Here is a 15,138-nt window from a genome sequence, read left to right as displayed (position 1 = left end):
TCTGCTAATTATTTGAGAAAATGTGCACCTTAATCTCCTAGGCTATGGCCAACCTGTTAAATAGGTTTTTTTATGTATAGAAAATTACATCACTTACTCATCTTATCTACATCAGATGATTTCAGTGTTGATGTAGGAGCTGTAGTTTATTAGGAGAATGTACTTGTTAAAAAAAATCTATACCGGAGTTTAATTGTGATATTAAATTCTAATTACCATTAACAAAATTAAGCGACTATTTGAATAGAGTTTCATGCTTTCTCTTAATATGAATAGAGTTTCATGCTTTCTCTTAATATGTTATGCAATTGAAATGAAAATACATTGATTTTTGCCTCTGGCCTTCTAGTACAGGTAAATGATGGGGCAGCCTCCTGTTTGAGAGCTGGAGGTTGGACAGCCAGGACCTCTGACAGGAATTGTGTTTGTGGTTTGGGCAATGACTGTGGCTGAAAAACCTCACTGCTGTGATGGCCAGGTCAGGCCCAGATGTGCAATAGCCATTCTGGTAGTCAGACAGGTCTGATTGAGGGTAAGGCATAAAAAAGGGGGGAAAAAAGTTATCTAGAACTTGAATACTGGCCTAGTTTGCAGCTGAGCAGTCATTCAAGTTCCTTTCAAATATTCTCTAACCTTATTTGCATCTTCCATAGGGTTTATTCATTTACCTGTAAGCTGTTTCAGTTATATCTGGTTATTTTTGTCTTCACAAGGATCAGTGGCTTTGTGCCTTGCCTTCTTCTCCCATGCTGACCCAGCACAGCCACTTGTGCAAGCACAGACATTTGGTCTGATGCATCTCCTCCCAGATTGACAGTTTTGCTCACAAAGTGCCACAAATGAGAAACAAAATTCTTTAGAAATCCATTTATTCTAAGTCTCATAATAAGCATGTGAATATTTAGAAATATTGAAAATTAAAGATGGTTTGTCACAGGCTTCTCATGCCTCTGTGTCTCATGTTTACAATTTTTAGTTTTTCCTTTTTTTCTCATTTATGGGGGAAAAAGAAGACTGACAAAGTCATGACCTTGGCTCAGCTGGAAATGGATCAGTGCAAGGCCTAATTCTGAAAGGCAGGATACATTCTGGGCATTGATGGTTGGGCAAGATTTGGTGCCAAAATTGATTTTCTTTTGATCCAGTTAAAATAAATTACAGCTGTTAAAAGAGCTGACCTTGAGCTGAGATGAAAGAATATGTTAAAATATCACAATCACAGAAATTCTAGGCTGGAAGAGACCTGTAAGATCATCGAGTCCAACCCATGTTCTAACACCTCAACTAGATCAATATGTACTCCCAAAGGTGATTCTATCACAATAAATAAATAAACGGGAGAATTTGGTGAACTTCACACCTCTGGAAACCAAATAAGAGCATGTGATTTCATGGTCATAGAGACTTACTAATGAACTACTTATCCCAAGGAAAAAAAACAGAGAAATGTTTTATCTAGAGCACACATGCATTTATAAAGGCCCATCAATTTGAAGATAGTCTGTTAATAAAAGAACCAGTGTTCTATTATTTTTTAAGAGAGAAAAAAGCAATTAGTGAAATTTCAGCTGGTTTCTCATCCTCATTAGCAATTTTCATTGTTATGACATTGTTTTGGCATAGAGAAAAAAGAACAGCCAATTCAGAGGGCACCAATTCAAGAAGAACACTCATCACATAGTATTTTAATTAGATCTCATGAGCTAAACCTTCTATAAATATTGCCAGAATATTGTATCCTAGTTTCATGCAGTCAAACTAAGTGCCTTAAAAACTGGTCAGATGTGACTCAACAAGTGGTTCCTTACATTTTCTTGTGTAAGGAGTACAGGAAGCTGCCAACCACACTGAGCTGAAAATAAAGCAGACTAAATAATAAAATGTCTGTGAACAATCTCCTTCATGATGGAGCAGGATGTTCTATCAGATTTAAATGAATTTGCTGTATTCCTATGAGATTATTTGTCTTTTTCCTACAGATGATCAACATTAAAAAATGTTGATCAAGGGGCTGAAGGATCAAATGCCACAATTTCAGTTTGTTGCACTTAGGTTCTGATTTAAGTTTGTGCAAAGTCTTGGTGTTGAGATCTGAAGTCTCAGAGATAGACCAGGGCAAACTTTATTATGAAACACATTGTGGGATCCTCAGGCAGCCAAAAGTGATTGTCAGTGTTAGAATAATTGTTATAATGACCTTGGCTGCATGGAATGACCTGGAATTTGTATTGGGCTTGTTCTGTCAGTGAGGATTTTTAAAATCTAAATATCTCTAACAAACTTCACAGCTATGGGGCAGAGAAGCAGAGAACCAGGTTTGCTGCCACTCTACACATCTTAAAGATGAGAGTCTGTAACCAGCTTGGCAAAAGAATGTTTTTATGGAGTGAGAGTGAGAGCTCATGCTGTGGTGTCAAAAGCACTGCCCCAGAGCATGTCCAGAATGAGAACACACACAGAGCTGCCTGTGCTGTGACCTGCAGGGGCTCCTTTGGGAAAAGCCAGCTGTGCCAGAGGCTGTGGGCTGTAGGACTCCAGTGACCTGGAGCTGGGAACTTGCCTTCCTGGTCTATGGGCTCATTGATGTATTCCTGCCTCTTTGCAAAGGCAAAAGTGCTGGTTTTTGAAACAAATTTTAAGGAGGAAACTTGGTTTTGTTGGGTGTCCGTTGCAAAAATCTCCCTAAGGTACAGAATAGTGAACTGCAAACCTCAGAATTTCTCCTTTTTCTGAGAGGGCAGGGGGCAAGTTTGAATTCTGGGTGTGGAGGGGGCAAAGGAGGAATGAAATCACACTCAGGCTAGAACAGGGAGCTTATCATCTCTGGAGTGCTACTCCAGCTCCTCCAGGAACCCTGAAAAGACAGAATTCCAATTGGAAAATTAGAGTTTGGCTCACTGGAACAAAACCATTTCCCAACAGGGTTTGCATTGTACACAGAAAAGGCTCCTTGTGCCCCAGCAAGTTTTGTTCCACTGTGTGGTAAGCAGGAAGAGAGAGACCTGTCTGTGTTAATAACATTAGAGAAAGAATTGTGTATATTTCTATTATTTGTTTGATATGAATATTGGCTGCAGAAAAATGGAAGCTGGGTTTCCTTTCATCTTGGTAGCAGATAAAATAGGAACAGGTAATGCAAAGAGAAGCAGATTTTCTACAGATCCCTATAGCATCTGGGGGTGTTCTGGTACACATGGGCATTAGATGAAGTACCAGGATTTTGTTTTCTGTCTGTGATTTCCCTGATTCTCAGTATGTGAACATTTTAAAAAGGGAAAAATATTTCCTCCTTTTTTCATCCTTTTCTTTCCATCACTCCCTGTTCATCCCCCAGCTTCTTTCTGTAGTGCTCAGAAAAACAAGAGCTCAGTTAGGAGAAAAGTTAAAAACATTTTGGAGGAAAATTGGAATTGACATCACAGAGGATAATAACAGAGCTGAAGTTCAAATGAATATTTCATAAATGTATTTACAAGGGATGCTAAGCCACTAAACACTAAAAATGACACCAGCTATGTATGCATTATCCTGCACAGATTCAGCAAAGTCATTTAACAGGCTAAGCTTATGTTAAAATTATAATCAATAAATGCCAATTACAGAAGGAGTTTTATCCCTGCATGTTAAAAGAACTGAGCTATAATTTGCATGCGAATGGCATTCTTTTCAAAATTATTTGCTTTTTTTTTAAGGTTTGGAAGGGTTACAGAGGAAAGCTTGAGGAAATCCTGCCTAGGATGGTGTTCAAGGCAGAGAGAGAGAATGGGAAGAATATTGAGGAAATTATAAGGCCATAAGCTTGACACTTATAACATGCAAATAAAGAGAAGTTATTCTGAAGGGCAATGAGGAGCCAGTATGGGTTCAATAATATTAGAACAGAAGACAGCAGCATGAATTTTAATGATGAACATCCTTCACAACTATAACCTTCTTATACTTTATAATTAATTGTTAGAATTATACTTTGATCCTGCATTCAGAGCCTTGAACAGCAGACCTGTACCCCTGGCCAGAAGCCTCCTGACTTTACTGAGCTGTGTTTTGGGTGTATCTGTCGGGGTGATCAGGTTCTGCTGCCAGATGTTCATTTCTTTGGCCCAATGTTTCCTTCTGAGCCCAAGAAAAAAAAGAGAGATGTGAGTTACCAGCACAGGAGGCAAGGAGAAGCCACAGGCATGGAGCTTTTAAGTGGTGTCTAATATGGAATAGGAATGAAATCGCTGATGGGAAAACATGGTGACCCTCCCTTTCCTCCCAAGGTTTTGGATATTTTTGCAGCCATGGAAGATAAAAACAGAGTCACACAAAAAAGCTTCTAATGGAAGAACCCTACACTAATAAAGCTGCACTTTTCTATAACTGAGATGCTTTGAATATTTCAAATTACTTTTTTTAACCTGTTCTTCCAAAAGGTTATTTCCCTACATTTGCAGTACAGTCTGAAAATTGACCATTATTCCTTAAACTGTGCCCCTCAAAGTCACAGGTATTTATCAAGGCTAACGTGTGTATTCCCCCACACACCTTATTTGTTGGGACAAATGACCTATTTTATCGATTCTCTTTCAGAAGCCATTCTGTTCAGTTGCAGATGAGTGGGGAAGAAAACGACTCTTTTGACTGACCTCTTTATTTACAGTCTGATAAAGGAGGACTATTGTGTTTTATCCATTATCAATGTCTACTGAAAGTCGTTTTTGCTCTTGCCAAGTTCTCTAGTTGCAGCCAGGGACCTGTGAAACTGTAAATAAACTTTCCTTCACAGATGTCTCTGCAATGTCATTGTGAGTTTGACTGATTTTAGCATTAAGAAATCATAATTCACTGCATGACATGGAAATGCAATTTCATTGTGCATCGTTGCAAAAGAAGCAGAGTTTCTGCCTGTGTGGTTGCATCTCCAAAATGTAGCAGAGCTGCTCCAAATTTTTTTTATAAACTCCTTGTTACCTCTGATATTACAGCCCATTCTAGCTCTCTGAGGCATTTTCAAAATATTTTAGACATAAAATTATTCTGCCTTAGACATTGCCAATCTTCATTGCAGTAGAATGGAAAATCTGTTCTAGGATACTGTTAGTGGGTTTTGAAGGGTTGAAACCTTTTGGGTTATCACTTGTGATAGAGATCTATGTCTTTGTTCCTGGTGAAATGTAACAAGAAACTCTGAGACATCAGTATTTGAGGCTGAAAATAGTTAAATTATTAGAGACCTAAAAGTAGAGAATGTTTTGCCTTTTCTGGTTTAGTAGAAGGCTGAAGGAAGGAAATGTTTAGAGAGGAATTATTGTGGCAGCTGCTGCCTCCAAACATCTTCTTGAATGGTCCATGTGAGCTCAGGCCTGTGTGAGTTAGAAACTGAACAGATGGAGGTGATATGGGACTCTTATGAAAGATAAATCAAAAACTAGATATCCAAGGTGATTTCTTAGTATTTGTCCATTGTTCCTTTTGTTGGCTTAAGAACCTGCTCTGGCTATCTCAGTATAAAGGATTGCAACGACCTGTTCCATCTGGGACATGTCCAGAAAATAGTCATGGAAATCTCTGTGTGTCCTGCGGTTTAGTCACCCTCCTCATTGTGTTAGGAAGCCAGGGAGGAAAAAATGAAGTTCAGGGTGTACAGGAAACCTGTGTCTGCATTTCCATCACCATCCTGATAAGGGCACTCAAGTGAATTCACAGTCTGAAAACAAAGAATGAAGCTGGGATTATCTAATCATCTCCTACCCTTGAAAAAGCCCCTGGGAAACAATCCTGCCCTAATGGATTCTGGATTACAGAGTGATTGATGAAAACACCTATCCTCTGAATTGTTACTTGTAGAGTGAGATGGAATATTTGCATTGTGAAATGGAAACTATTGAGATTAACAAAATTCAGATAATAAAGATTAATAATTTAAAAATATAGAATCAACAGTATGAACCAAAATATTCAAATACAGTATAAAAACCTGTAGTTTTGATTTAAGTTAATGTCATAGAATAAATAAATATAAATATGGAATAATATTATCATATAATAGATTATTTAATATATAAATATGAAACAATATTTTAATATTCATCAAATAATTTTAATGAAATAACATTTTCATATAATCAAAATATATTTTTAAATTTCCTATCTGAAATGATATTTTCATATAATGACAGCTACTACTTTCTTATCTTACAATGTGAACATTTTGCGCCATTGTTGAGTTTAATAGCCAGAGACTGTGGTTAAAGGGGTGCAAACCTAGGTAGAATTCAGCCTTGCTGATGTTACAGTGGAGCACAGAATTTGGGAATACACATCCAAGCAAGACAGGGGTGCTGAGCTCAGGGAAACCTCAGGAGCTTAAATGTGACAGAGCAGTTTTGCACAGGGGAGCGGGGTGGTGAACCCAAGAGCTCCTTGCCAGAAGCTGAGGGGTTCTGGCAGAGCCTCTGGGTTTGGCCCACGGTCCCTGTGCTGCTGGGAGGTGGGACAGAGGCCAAAGCAGTACAAGAGCAGCACAAACACCAACCAGGGGTTGGTCCCAGCCCTGCCAGAGCTGAGGAGGAGATGAGCAGGGGAGGCAATCAGGAGGCTTCTCATGTTTAGACAGATAAATACATTTGTTCCATTGAGCCCAGGGTTTGAGGGAATAGCCTCCCATTAAAACATGAACCATGACTCACTTTCAGGGTTACACTTCCATACCTAACATCTGTGAGGATGAAGGTTTTCCTGTTCCCCTGCCTCACTGTGAATACCCTGGAGCAGCATTGTAAGGCCTCACCATCTGCTCTCTGACAAAAGTCTTCTCTCCTTCTCTTTAAAAAAGCAGAAATTTGGGGTTGCTGTGGGACCTGGGAGTTTCAGCCAGACCCTTTTAGGACAAAAAAAAAAAAAAAAAAAAATTTAACCTCCCACTATGGGAAGAAGCAGTAAAATCAGAATGACTAGCAGATGAAGGGATTTGGAGCAAAGTTTCAGAGGTTAGATAAATCTATAAAATGTACCTGGCTTGTGTGCCTGCATAGGACAGCAGAAATTGTTAATGCTAGTCCTACTTGCCTTTCACAGGAGCAAGCACAATTTGTTTATTTATTTTATGAACTGAGTCAAGAATATGCCATCAATAACTTTAAACATTCCCATGTTTGAACTAGAAGACAGCTGGCACAAAGAAACAATTACACAGCCATTGGGAGTTAGCTGACAGAAGATTTCCATAAGTAATTATGCTCTGTGAGTGTGAGGGAAAGGGAGATAAAGGAGATAATGCCCTTTACAGGGGATAATGCCTTGATATTTTCCTCATACCCTTTTGCTGTAAAGCTAATGGCAGCCACTAACTGAAGTGACCCTGGATGTAATTGGCAATAACAGATCTCTTCCCATTCCAAGTCTTCCAACCCCCCCAAATGGAAATACTTCCAGCCACCTTGGTCACTCTGAACAAGCAGAATTTACAGGGTCAGCCTCTAAGGTCAGCAGACACACAGAATTTCTGTGCTTAATGCCACTTGGGCATAGAGAATGGGTACTCCATTTCCTTTTCTCCTTGACCTCTCCTTTTTACCTTGTATTTCAAATGATTTAATTTAAAAAGTACTTATTTTGTCTGACAGGTTGATGTCAGCATCCATGTGAGAAAAAAAGATGAGTCAGGCCTCTTATGTTGAGTCTAGAAATGTCTTTGAAAGAACCAGTTTTACTGGCAGCATAGGACAGTTCTGACAAATCAGAGGAAGGATTTAGGTGCTAATCATGTAAGGGTTGATTTACACGTAATAGAATCATGGAATCTTTTAGGCTGGAAAAGACCTTTAGGTTGACTTTTACATGTAATAGAAAAATGGAATCTTTTAGGTTGGAAAAGAAGACCTTTAAGGTAGATTTTTACATGTAATAGAATCATGGAATCTTTTAGGTTGGGAAAGACCTTCAAGGTTGACTTTTATGTGTAATAGAATCATGGAATCTTTTAGATTGAAAAAATCCTTTAAGGTTGACTTTTACACATAATAGAATCATGGAATCTTTTAGGTTGGAAAAGACCTTCAAGATGACTGAGTTCAGGCACAAACCTGACAGAACACACACATAGAGGAGAAAATGCGATGTGTAAAAAGCTGAGGTGGTTACAAGGTGCAGGAACGAGGAGCACTCACGGGTCTGGCAGAGCGTTCCCACCCATCCTGCAGGGCACTGGCAGATGTTGGGACCCACACACTCCCCTCCATGGAGACACCTGTGCAGGCAAACAGCTGGGAAGGGACATGGAACAAGTGAGAGCGTGGATGGGATGGGTCTCTGTGCTCAAGAGCTGGTGAGATGTCACCTGCTTGGCTTTATTCCAGGTGGCCGATGTCATGAATGAAATAAAAATTTGAACTTTTTAGGATAAAGCAGTTAATTAAATTGAGAAGTGTGTATGTAAAGTTAAATGTTTGTTAATACAAGTAACTAATTCTAGTTGGTTGTATGAGAAACTAATGCTGTTGAGTATTTATGGAGGGGGAGTGGAACCAGGGAAAAGATAAAGTGGCAGTCATTGCAAAATAACAAGGAGCTTTCTAGAAACATTACCTCAGCTAGAGGCAAGATTGGAGGAATGATCAACCAATGAAAAGTGAAAAAACCAAAATGATTGGCTCAGAACCATCCAAGCTATAAACCAATTAAAGACGGAAAGAAGGGGCCTGTCACAACATGGATCCTGAGCACCTCAATCAGCTGAGTTGAGGGGTTTTAAAAGGCCTCAGGTCCTGGACACCCAGGTCTTTCCTTGGAGCCAGTTTCCCTGGAAGCACCCCTGTATTGTAATTATAGTTACTAAGTTGTTTATACAAGTCTCTGGCTTATCCAGGGGCTTTGCTTCCAGTTTTTTGGTTTTGCAATAAACAGGCTTACCTTGTTTTTATGCAACAAGCCTCCTCTTTGTTCTTTAAGAAATTTATTTTTTAAAGCCTGTTCACAACAGCTGACTTCCAAAGGAATGGGTGTGTTCTGTTCATCACATCATCAGTATGATGAGCAGGAATCTTTGCTATTTTCTTCTTAAGGAATTTATCTCTGATAACTGTCTACTGGGAGACTTGGCATTTCTAATGCTTAGCTCATCATCAGCTAAGAATAATCTCTCTGTGATACATTAAAGCACTACATATTCCGTGTAAAAAAACAAATATTTTCATGGAAAAGTTTGATATGTTTATTACATATATTTTTTGTTCAGAGATCCTGAAAGAGTGAGTGCATGATCTGGTGTATATGTATGAGAGACACTTCCTTCCTTCAGCATTTCTGAATAAATTATTAATATTATAAATTCAAGCCACTAGTTCTGAAATCATATTTACTAGCAGGACCCAAAGGGTAAAAAGCCAATATTTTAATCTGGTTTACATACAGTATGTCATCTTGATTATAAATTTATTCAGTTTATCTGTCAACTTCATGGTAATGAATAGCCATGTAGGGAAAAATATTCCTTGAAAATATTTTAGGGTGAGAGGTTTTTTTTTTAATTACATTTTTATGTAACTGTAGTCAGAGTTACAGGGTAAGAACACGTCATTCTCCAAATTATGCACCGATGACCTTGAGAGTACATCAGTTTGGAAAGCTTTATAGCAGGCTTTAGATAGTTCTGTACTTTGAAATACATGACATTTCTCAGCAGAATATAACAAAATATGTGAAGCTGTTAAAACATAAAATCAATGCTTCAAGTTTAATACTGTAAAAATGAATTTCCATAACAAGATGTATAACAGAGCTGCATGAAGCAGAACCAGGGTTCCCCCACACAGCTTTTTCTCCTCTGCAAGCATTGTGTTTACAGCATTTTGTAGCACCTGTACTTAAAACTGTTATTTCTTCAAACTGCTGAAGTAGCAAAACAGATTCTGTGCTGGTTTTTAGTATTAGAAGGTTGCAAATTGCTGTTGACTGGGCTAATGAATAGAAACTTTGATGGGAGCAGGGGTGCTTACGTTTGCTGCAGTGCTTTCCCCTCCAGCCAGACGGGCAGTCGCAGACATTGGGGTGGACACATCTCCCCCCATTCATGCACGAGGGCTCACACACACCTGCAGGAGCAAACAAAGGAAGAATGTGGGGCTGGGAAATGAGGGAAGACTTCAGTGGAGGCTCACTTGCTTCCTTGCAGAAGATTAGTTGGCTTGTAATTAAAAAAAAGAAACAGGGAAGTGGTTTGGAATTGAGAATCTGAAACACAGAGGCTTGATAGGTGCCAGAAATCCTTATGGGAAGTGCTGTGACGTGGAAAATTTTTGGTGGCAGATTCTTTTCTGAGAATCTTTGTAATCAGAGTGTCTGAATACAAAGATTCTCAGAAAAGCAAGAGGACAGGCCAAAGATTGTGAGAGCTTTCACTTCCATATGGGAAAATTCCTCCTTCATGTTCTCAGATGTTCTTATAGATAAGAAAAGCCTTGATGAGGATGGATTGTTTTCACACAGTTTTGGGTGCGATTTTGCATTCAACCAAGCAAAAATCCTAGAGATCTATTCTTCCACTGCTCTTTTGAACTATTACTTTTTAAAATACTTTCCTTTTTATTTTATTCTTTTGTACAAATAAGATGTGAGAGCTGAGTTGTTCTTTCAAACACAAGAAGCAAGATGTGGTTTTTGTTGACTTCATGAAAAAATTGAATAGCTAGTCTTTGTCTCTTTGATTAAGCTGTACTTGTCAATGTTGTTTTAGAACATTTAACATTAAAATCTCACATTTCTGGGAGGTCACACAGCCTGCTTTGATGTAGGGAGGTGCCATAGGCAGGTACCCAAATTCCTCCTGTCCTGCCTCTCCTTGCCTGTTAAGGTAAGTGTGGAAGCACCCATCATGGGCTGGGTAATTCACAAACATGGCAGTGCCAGTATGGTGGGAGTGGGAAAGATTTGCATTTTACATGGAAGGAGGCATCAGATAATTGGGTGGAGTACAAAAAGCTGTGTAACACAGCAAGTGGCTGCTCTGGGCTAGGAGAGCCAAGTCAGGAGGAGTTTGGCAGTGAAGGTGTGAGAGCACATTTGTGCCCAAGGGCTCCTGCCATGTCCAGAGCTTTGTTTGCACAGTGGAGCTGGCAGTGACCCCTTCCCACCCGTGGTAATTGGTGCTGTTCCTCCCTGCCTGCAGGGATGGGAGGCTGTGGGACACCCAGCTCCTCTCAGCAGAGCAGATAAACCACAGCAGTGCCTCCATCAGCCCCCAGGTTGTGCTGCCTTTGTGCGCATCAGTGAGTGTTAATGCTGCAGCAATCCTGACTGCAGGACCCTGCATGACCACAGTCCCCCCTCAGACCTCTGCTGTAGGAGCTGGAATCCTGATAGAGCCCCAAAATAGGGGTGATTACTAAAAGACAGCATGCAAAAATGCATTTGCCCTTTTATTTGATGGGAGAATAACCTTTTGTTCCTCTCTCAGGGACGATCAGGTGTTTTTAAGTAGGTAGATTTAGGTTGCCTAATTATTGCTGTGATGCAGTGAAATATTGCTTTTGTGGCACTTTGTGTGCTGGTCTCTCCTTCAGCCCAGATGCTGCTGCTGCTCTGGCAGCTTTTGGAGCTGTATTGCTGCTCTTGCTTGGCTGCTGCATTTGCATTTCACTCTGTGCCAAGCCCCCTGGATCCCTCAGCATCCTGACCTGCCCTTAGGCAGGGCAGGCATGGCCAGGATTGTGGGGACTGCTTGGACCCCAGCCCTCAAACTGTCACCCTCCATTTCCTTCCTTCTCCACCTCTCCTGATCCATGCTGCAATCTTGGCCTCTGCTCACTCAGGCTGACAGGGATCCACAGTTCTTGCTGAGCTGTTAAAAAATGCTGCAACTACTGGTTCAAACCTGCATGAGTTCAAAGGGTCGTGGCCTCCATAACTCTGAAATCACTTAATCTCTTATTTTCCCTCTTCCTTTTTCTCTCCCCTTTGATCTCACATCTCCAGCAAGAGATTTTTGATCCACAATCTTGGATCAATTCATAGTTCAATTATAAAACAGCTCAGACATTTAGAATTTAGAAAAGATGAGCCCAAAGAATGAAGTTTTGTTCTAGATTTAAAATCACTTTTGTCCCGTTCTTGACTGTTTTTATGGCCTGGAAAAGCTCGGGGTGGCCTTGGGCAGCCCGCGCTCCAAAGGACGAAAAGAGTCTTCAGGTTTTTTCTCGGTCTCCAGTGTTTATTAGTTTTTATCTACAAGATTTTCTCTCTGCCCGACAGAGGTCTGCACAGCAGCCAGCCATGAGCACACTGAGAGCCCCCGGGGCGGTCACCTATCTTTATACCCAAAATTACATATACAATATTTACCTATTTTCCCCAATACCTTTCACCCTTATTGACAAGTGCACTTTTAGCAAGAACCAATCCCAAAGTGCCACCACCACCTCAGAAGATGGAGGCCAAGAAGAAGAAGAAGAAGGACAGGACACGCCCCAATTTCTCCATATTGTTTCTCTAGACCCCCCTGTACTGAAATTCTAAACCTTGTGTTTCACACTCCAATCAACCTATCCCTTCACCATTTATCCCAGTGAGATCCTCCCATCCTCACACAGGTGTTGTCTCCTGTGCAGGATCAAAGTCCAGCCCCAGACACTTCTGGCAACATTCCAGGACCTCTGAGCCCCCCAAGGGTGGTCTCGGTCACTCTGCACCTCAGTCCTGAGGTGCTGAGATCCCACACACTTTGTGCTTTTTGACATTCATGGACCATAATGTCCCCAGCACTAACCTGCTCTCCTAAAATCACTTGAAAATCTATAGATTTTGTTTTGAGATAGTCTGAAACTTGGACAATATCTTAGAAAGTAAAATCAAGAAAAGGCAATGAGGACAGCAGCACTTGTTCAGATGGATTTCACCTTTTCTTCTTTCTTTTGTTGCTTATATTTTCTGTATATTTTTAACCTTACACAAACAATCACATTCTTGTTGTTTTTTTGGTTTTTTTTTTTTTTTCTTTGTAGTGACAGCAGACCCAGCTTCAGGGAGTCAAATTAGTAATTCAGCAATGGTTTCAGCAACAGGTGAGGTCCAGTCTTGATCTGAATAAAACACATAACTTCAAACTGACTTTCAACCTTCCATTTCTGCCTGTTTTTTGGTTCAGTTGCCTTACAAATGACCAAGTAGCTATGAAAATATAGCATGAACTGCCTTTATTACTTATGGCATCTCTGACTGCAGGGATAAATCCAAAGGAATTCAATTCAAAGTGAACTGAGGTTCTAGTCAGTACCAAACCTGTTCTGAATTGGAGGAGCACTTCTGCCTGCCTGTGAAACTCTCTTTTTGCCAAGGAATTCACCTTTAGGTAAATGAATGCAGTGTTATCTCTCCCCTTTTCCTTCCTGACACCTCCACCTTGTCCTCCCTTTCTTTAACTTAAGTACAACTCCATCTCAATACCCATCAGGCAGACTTCAACATTTGTTAATGATAACTAGTTTGGATCCTTTCTGGTCCCACTCCTTGGCCTCTGTGGAGGAGTTCCAATTTCAAAATAGCAAACAAAAATGCTAGAGCCTCTCACAGGAAAACTAAATAAATTATCAGACACTAGGAGAGCAAATCAAATTATTGCAATCCTCCCAGGTACTGGCATGACTTTGAAAAGACTCACTTATTTTTTTTTGCCCTCCTCTTAAGAAAGCCCTGGCATATTGACCCAGAGACTGAAGGGTTTGATAAGTTTTCCATCTCTCTTGGGGACTGGTCCTAATGCCATGGGTATAAACACATTTGTGTGGTGTTTCTCAAGCCTTGTAATGTGCCACAATTCTGTGAGGCCACCATTTACAGCTCAGAACCACTTCCATGATTTTCTGTTTCCCTGAACCTGGTGGGTTAGATGGGGTCAGCCTTGCTGAAGGTGGTGATGGAGGTTGAAGGAGCAGTGTGGTTCTGTGCTGTATTTCAGGTTGAAGGAGTGGTTTTGATAAGGTAACAAGCAGCTGCAGGTGTAAAGATAAAACACAGGTGTTGCACAGAGCATCACATAAAACAGGCACACTCCTCCCACACACTGAAAGGCATTCACAGCTTCCTGAGTTTTCTGGTTAATGCAGCAGCTATTTCTCTTTGATGGCTTTAATGTGTTTTGACCTTACAATCACTTAAAATTTCCTGTGACCCTTTTCATGGCTTATCCCCTCTAGGCTCACTTGACCCAGTGAAGTGCTTTTTGAAACTCTTTTATCAACCTCCATGAAGCTCCCTACCAAACTCTTCACCCCTAAAATCTCCAAGGTATTCAGACCTTCTGCCTTGTCAGCCAAAGAGAGGAACTTGCCTGCAAAATACATATTTCTGTAAATTACTAAAACTCCTCAACACCTGAAATGTGTTAGAAGTGAGCCTTGTTCTCCTGCTGTGAGTAGCACCAGCCATGGACACCCACAATTTCAGTGGCTTCTGCTGCCTGCCTTTGTTCCCATTGATTTGCAGCAGCATTCCTACTAAAATATAAACAGTATTAAAGCAAAATATCTCTGTAATGCATAGCCAGATGGGAATGGGGGCAAAGTTAAGCACTGGACATGCTTTGCTGGATGAAGGGTCACACCATTAAGCAGCAGTATCTGCTGACCAGATACAGAGATTACAAACAGCCAGACATGCCCTCCAAACCTCCACTGCTTCTGTGGATTATCAAAAACTTTCCTAGTTTAACCTAAGCCACCTTTAGCCAAAAGGAGCTCATTGCACTGTTTCTCACTAGAAGGAGATAATAAGTACTGAAAAGCTTTTAATTTTGCTGAAATAAGACATATCAACATATTAGAATAAAGAGATCTTCTGCAATGTTTCAGGAACTGAAACATCCTTGTCCTTTCCTGGCCATGAGACTGCAGAGACTATTTCTTTCTGAATCAAAATTACCTGTCATCAGGTATCCTGAGCCAAGGCTCTGATGAGGAGACAGTGAATCAGCCTGCAGTGCTGATTAGAGGATGTAGTTTTCAAAATAGTTTTTCTTTTATTTTTTTTTCTCTCTCTCTCTTTTTTTTTCCTCCTGTGGAAGCTGAGTAAATTGACCTGCTTCTGGGTGCATCCTGCCTTTGGATGGAAGAGAGAAAATAGCCTCAAGCAGTAACATCTGTGTGGGCCAGCCAAGGCAATGCATCA

At 40.4% G+C, this 15,138-nt stretch overlaps 1 protein-coding gene across 1 annotated transcript in view; it reads right to left on the bottom strand.

Moving 5' to 3' along the window:
- Positions 1-684: 684 nt before the first annotated feature.
- LOC134420958 (von Willebrand factor D and EGF domain-containing protein-like) overlaps positions 685-15,138 on the bottom strand; it is a 173,135-nt gene continuing 158,681 nt past the window's right edge. Inside the window, exons 26-28 of the mRNA XM_063161349.1 lie at positions 9,978-10,073; positions 8,151-8,246; positions 685-833 (exon numbers count right to left, since the gene is read on the bottom strand). Of these exons, the coding sequence (XP_063017419.1) occupies positions 685-833; positions 8,151-8,246; positions 9,978-10,073 (341 nt within the window). The remainder of the gene's footprint in view (positions 834-8,150; positions 8,247-9,977; positions 10,074-15,138) is intronic.

This window comes from Melospiza melodia, chromosome 8, assembly GCF_035770615.1.
Source record: "Melospiza melodia melodia isolate bMelMel2 chromosome 8, bMelMel2.pri, whole genome shotgun sequence".
Classification (NCBI taxonomy): Eukaryota; Metazoa; Chordata; class Aves; order Passeriformes; family Passerellidae; genus Melospiza; species Melospiza melodia.
This window is presented reverse-complemented; position numbering and strand designations above follow the sequence as displayed.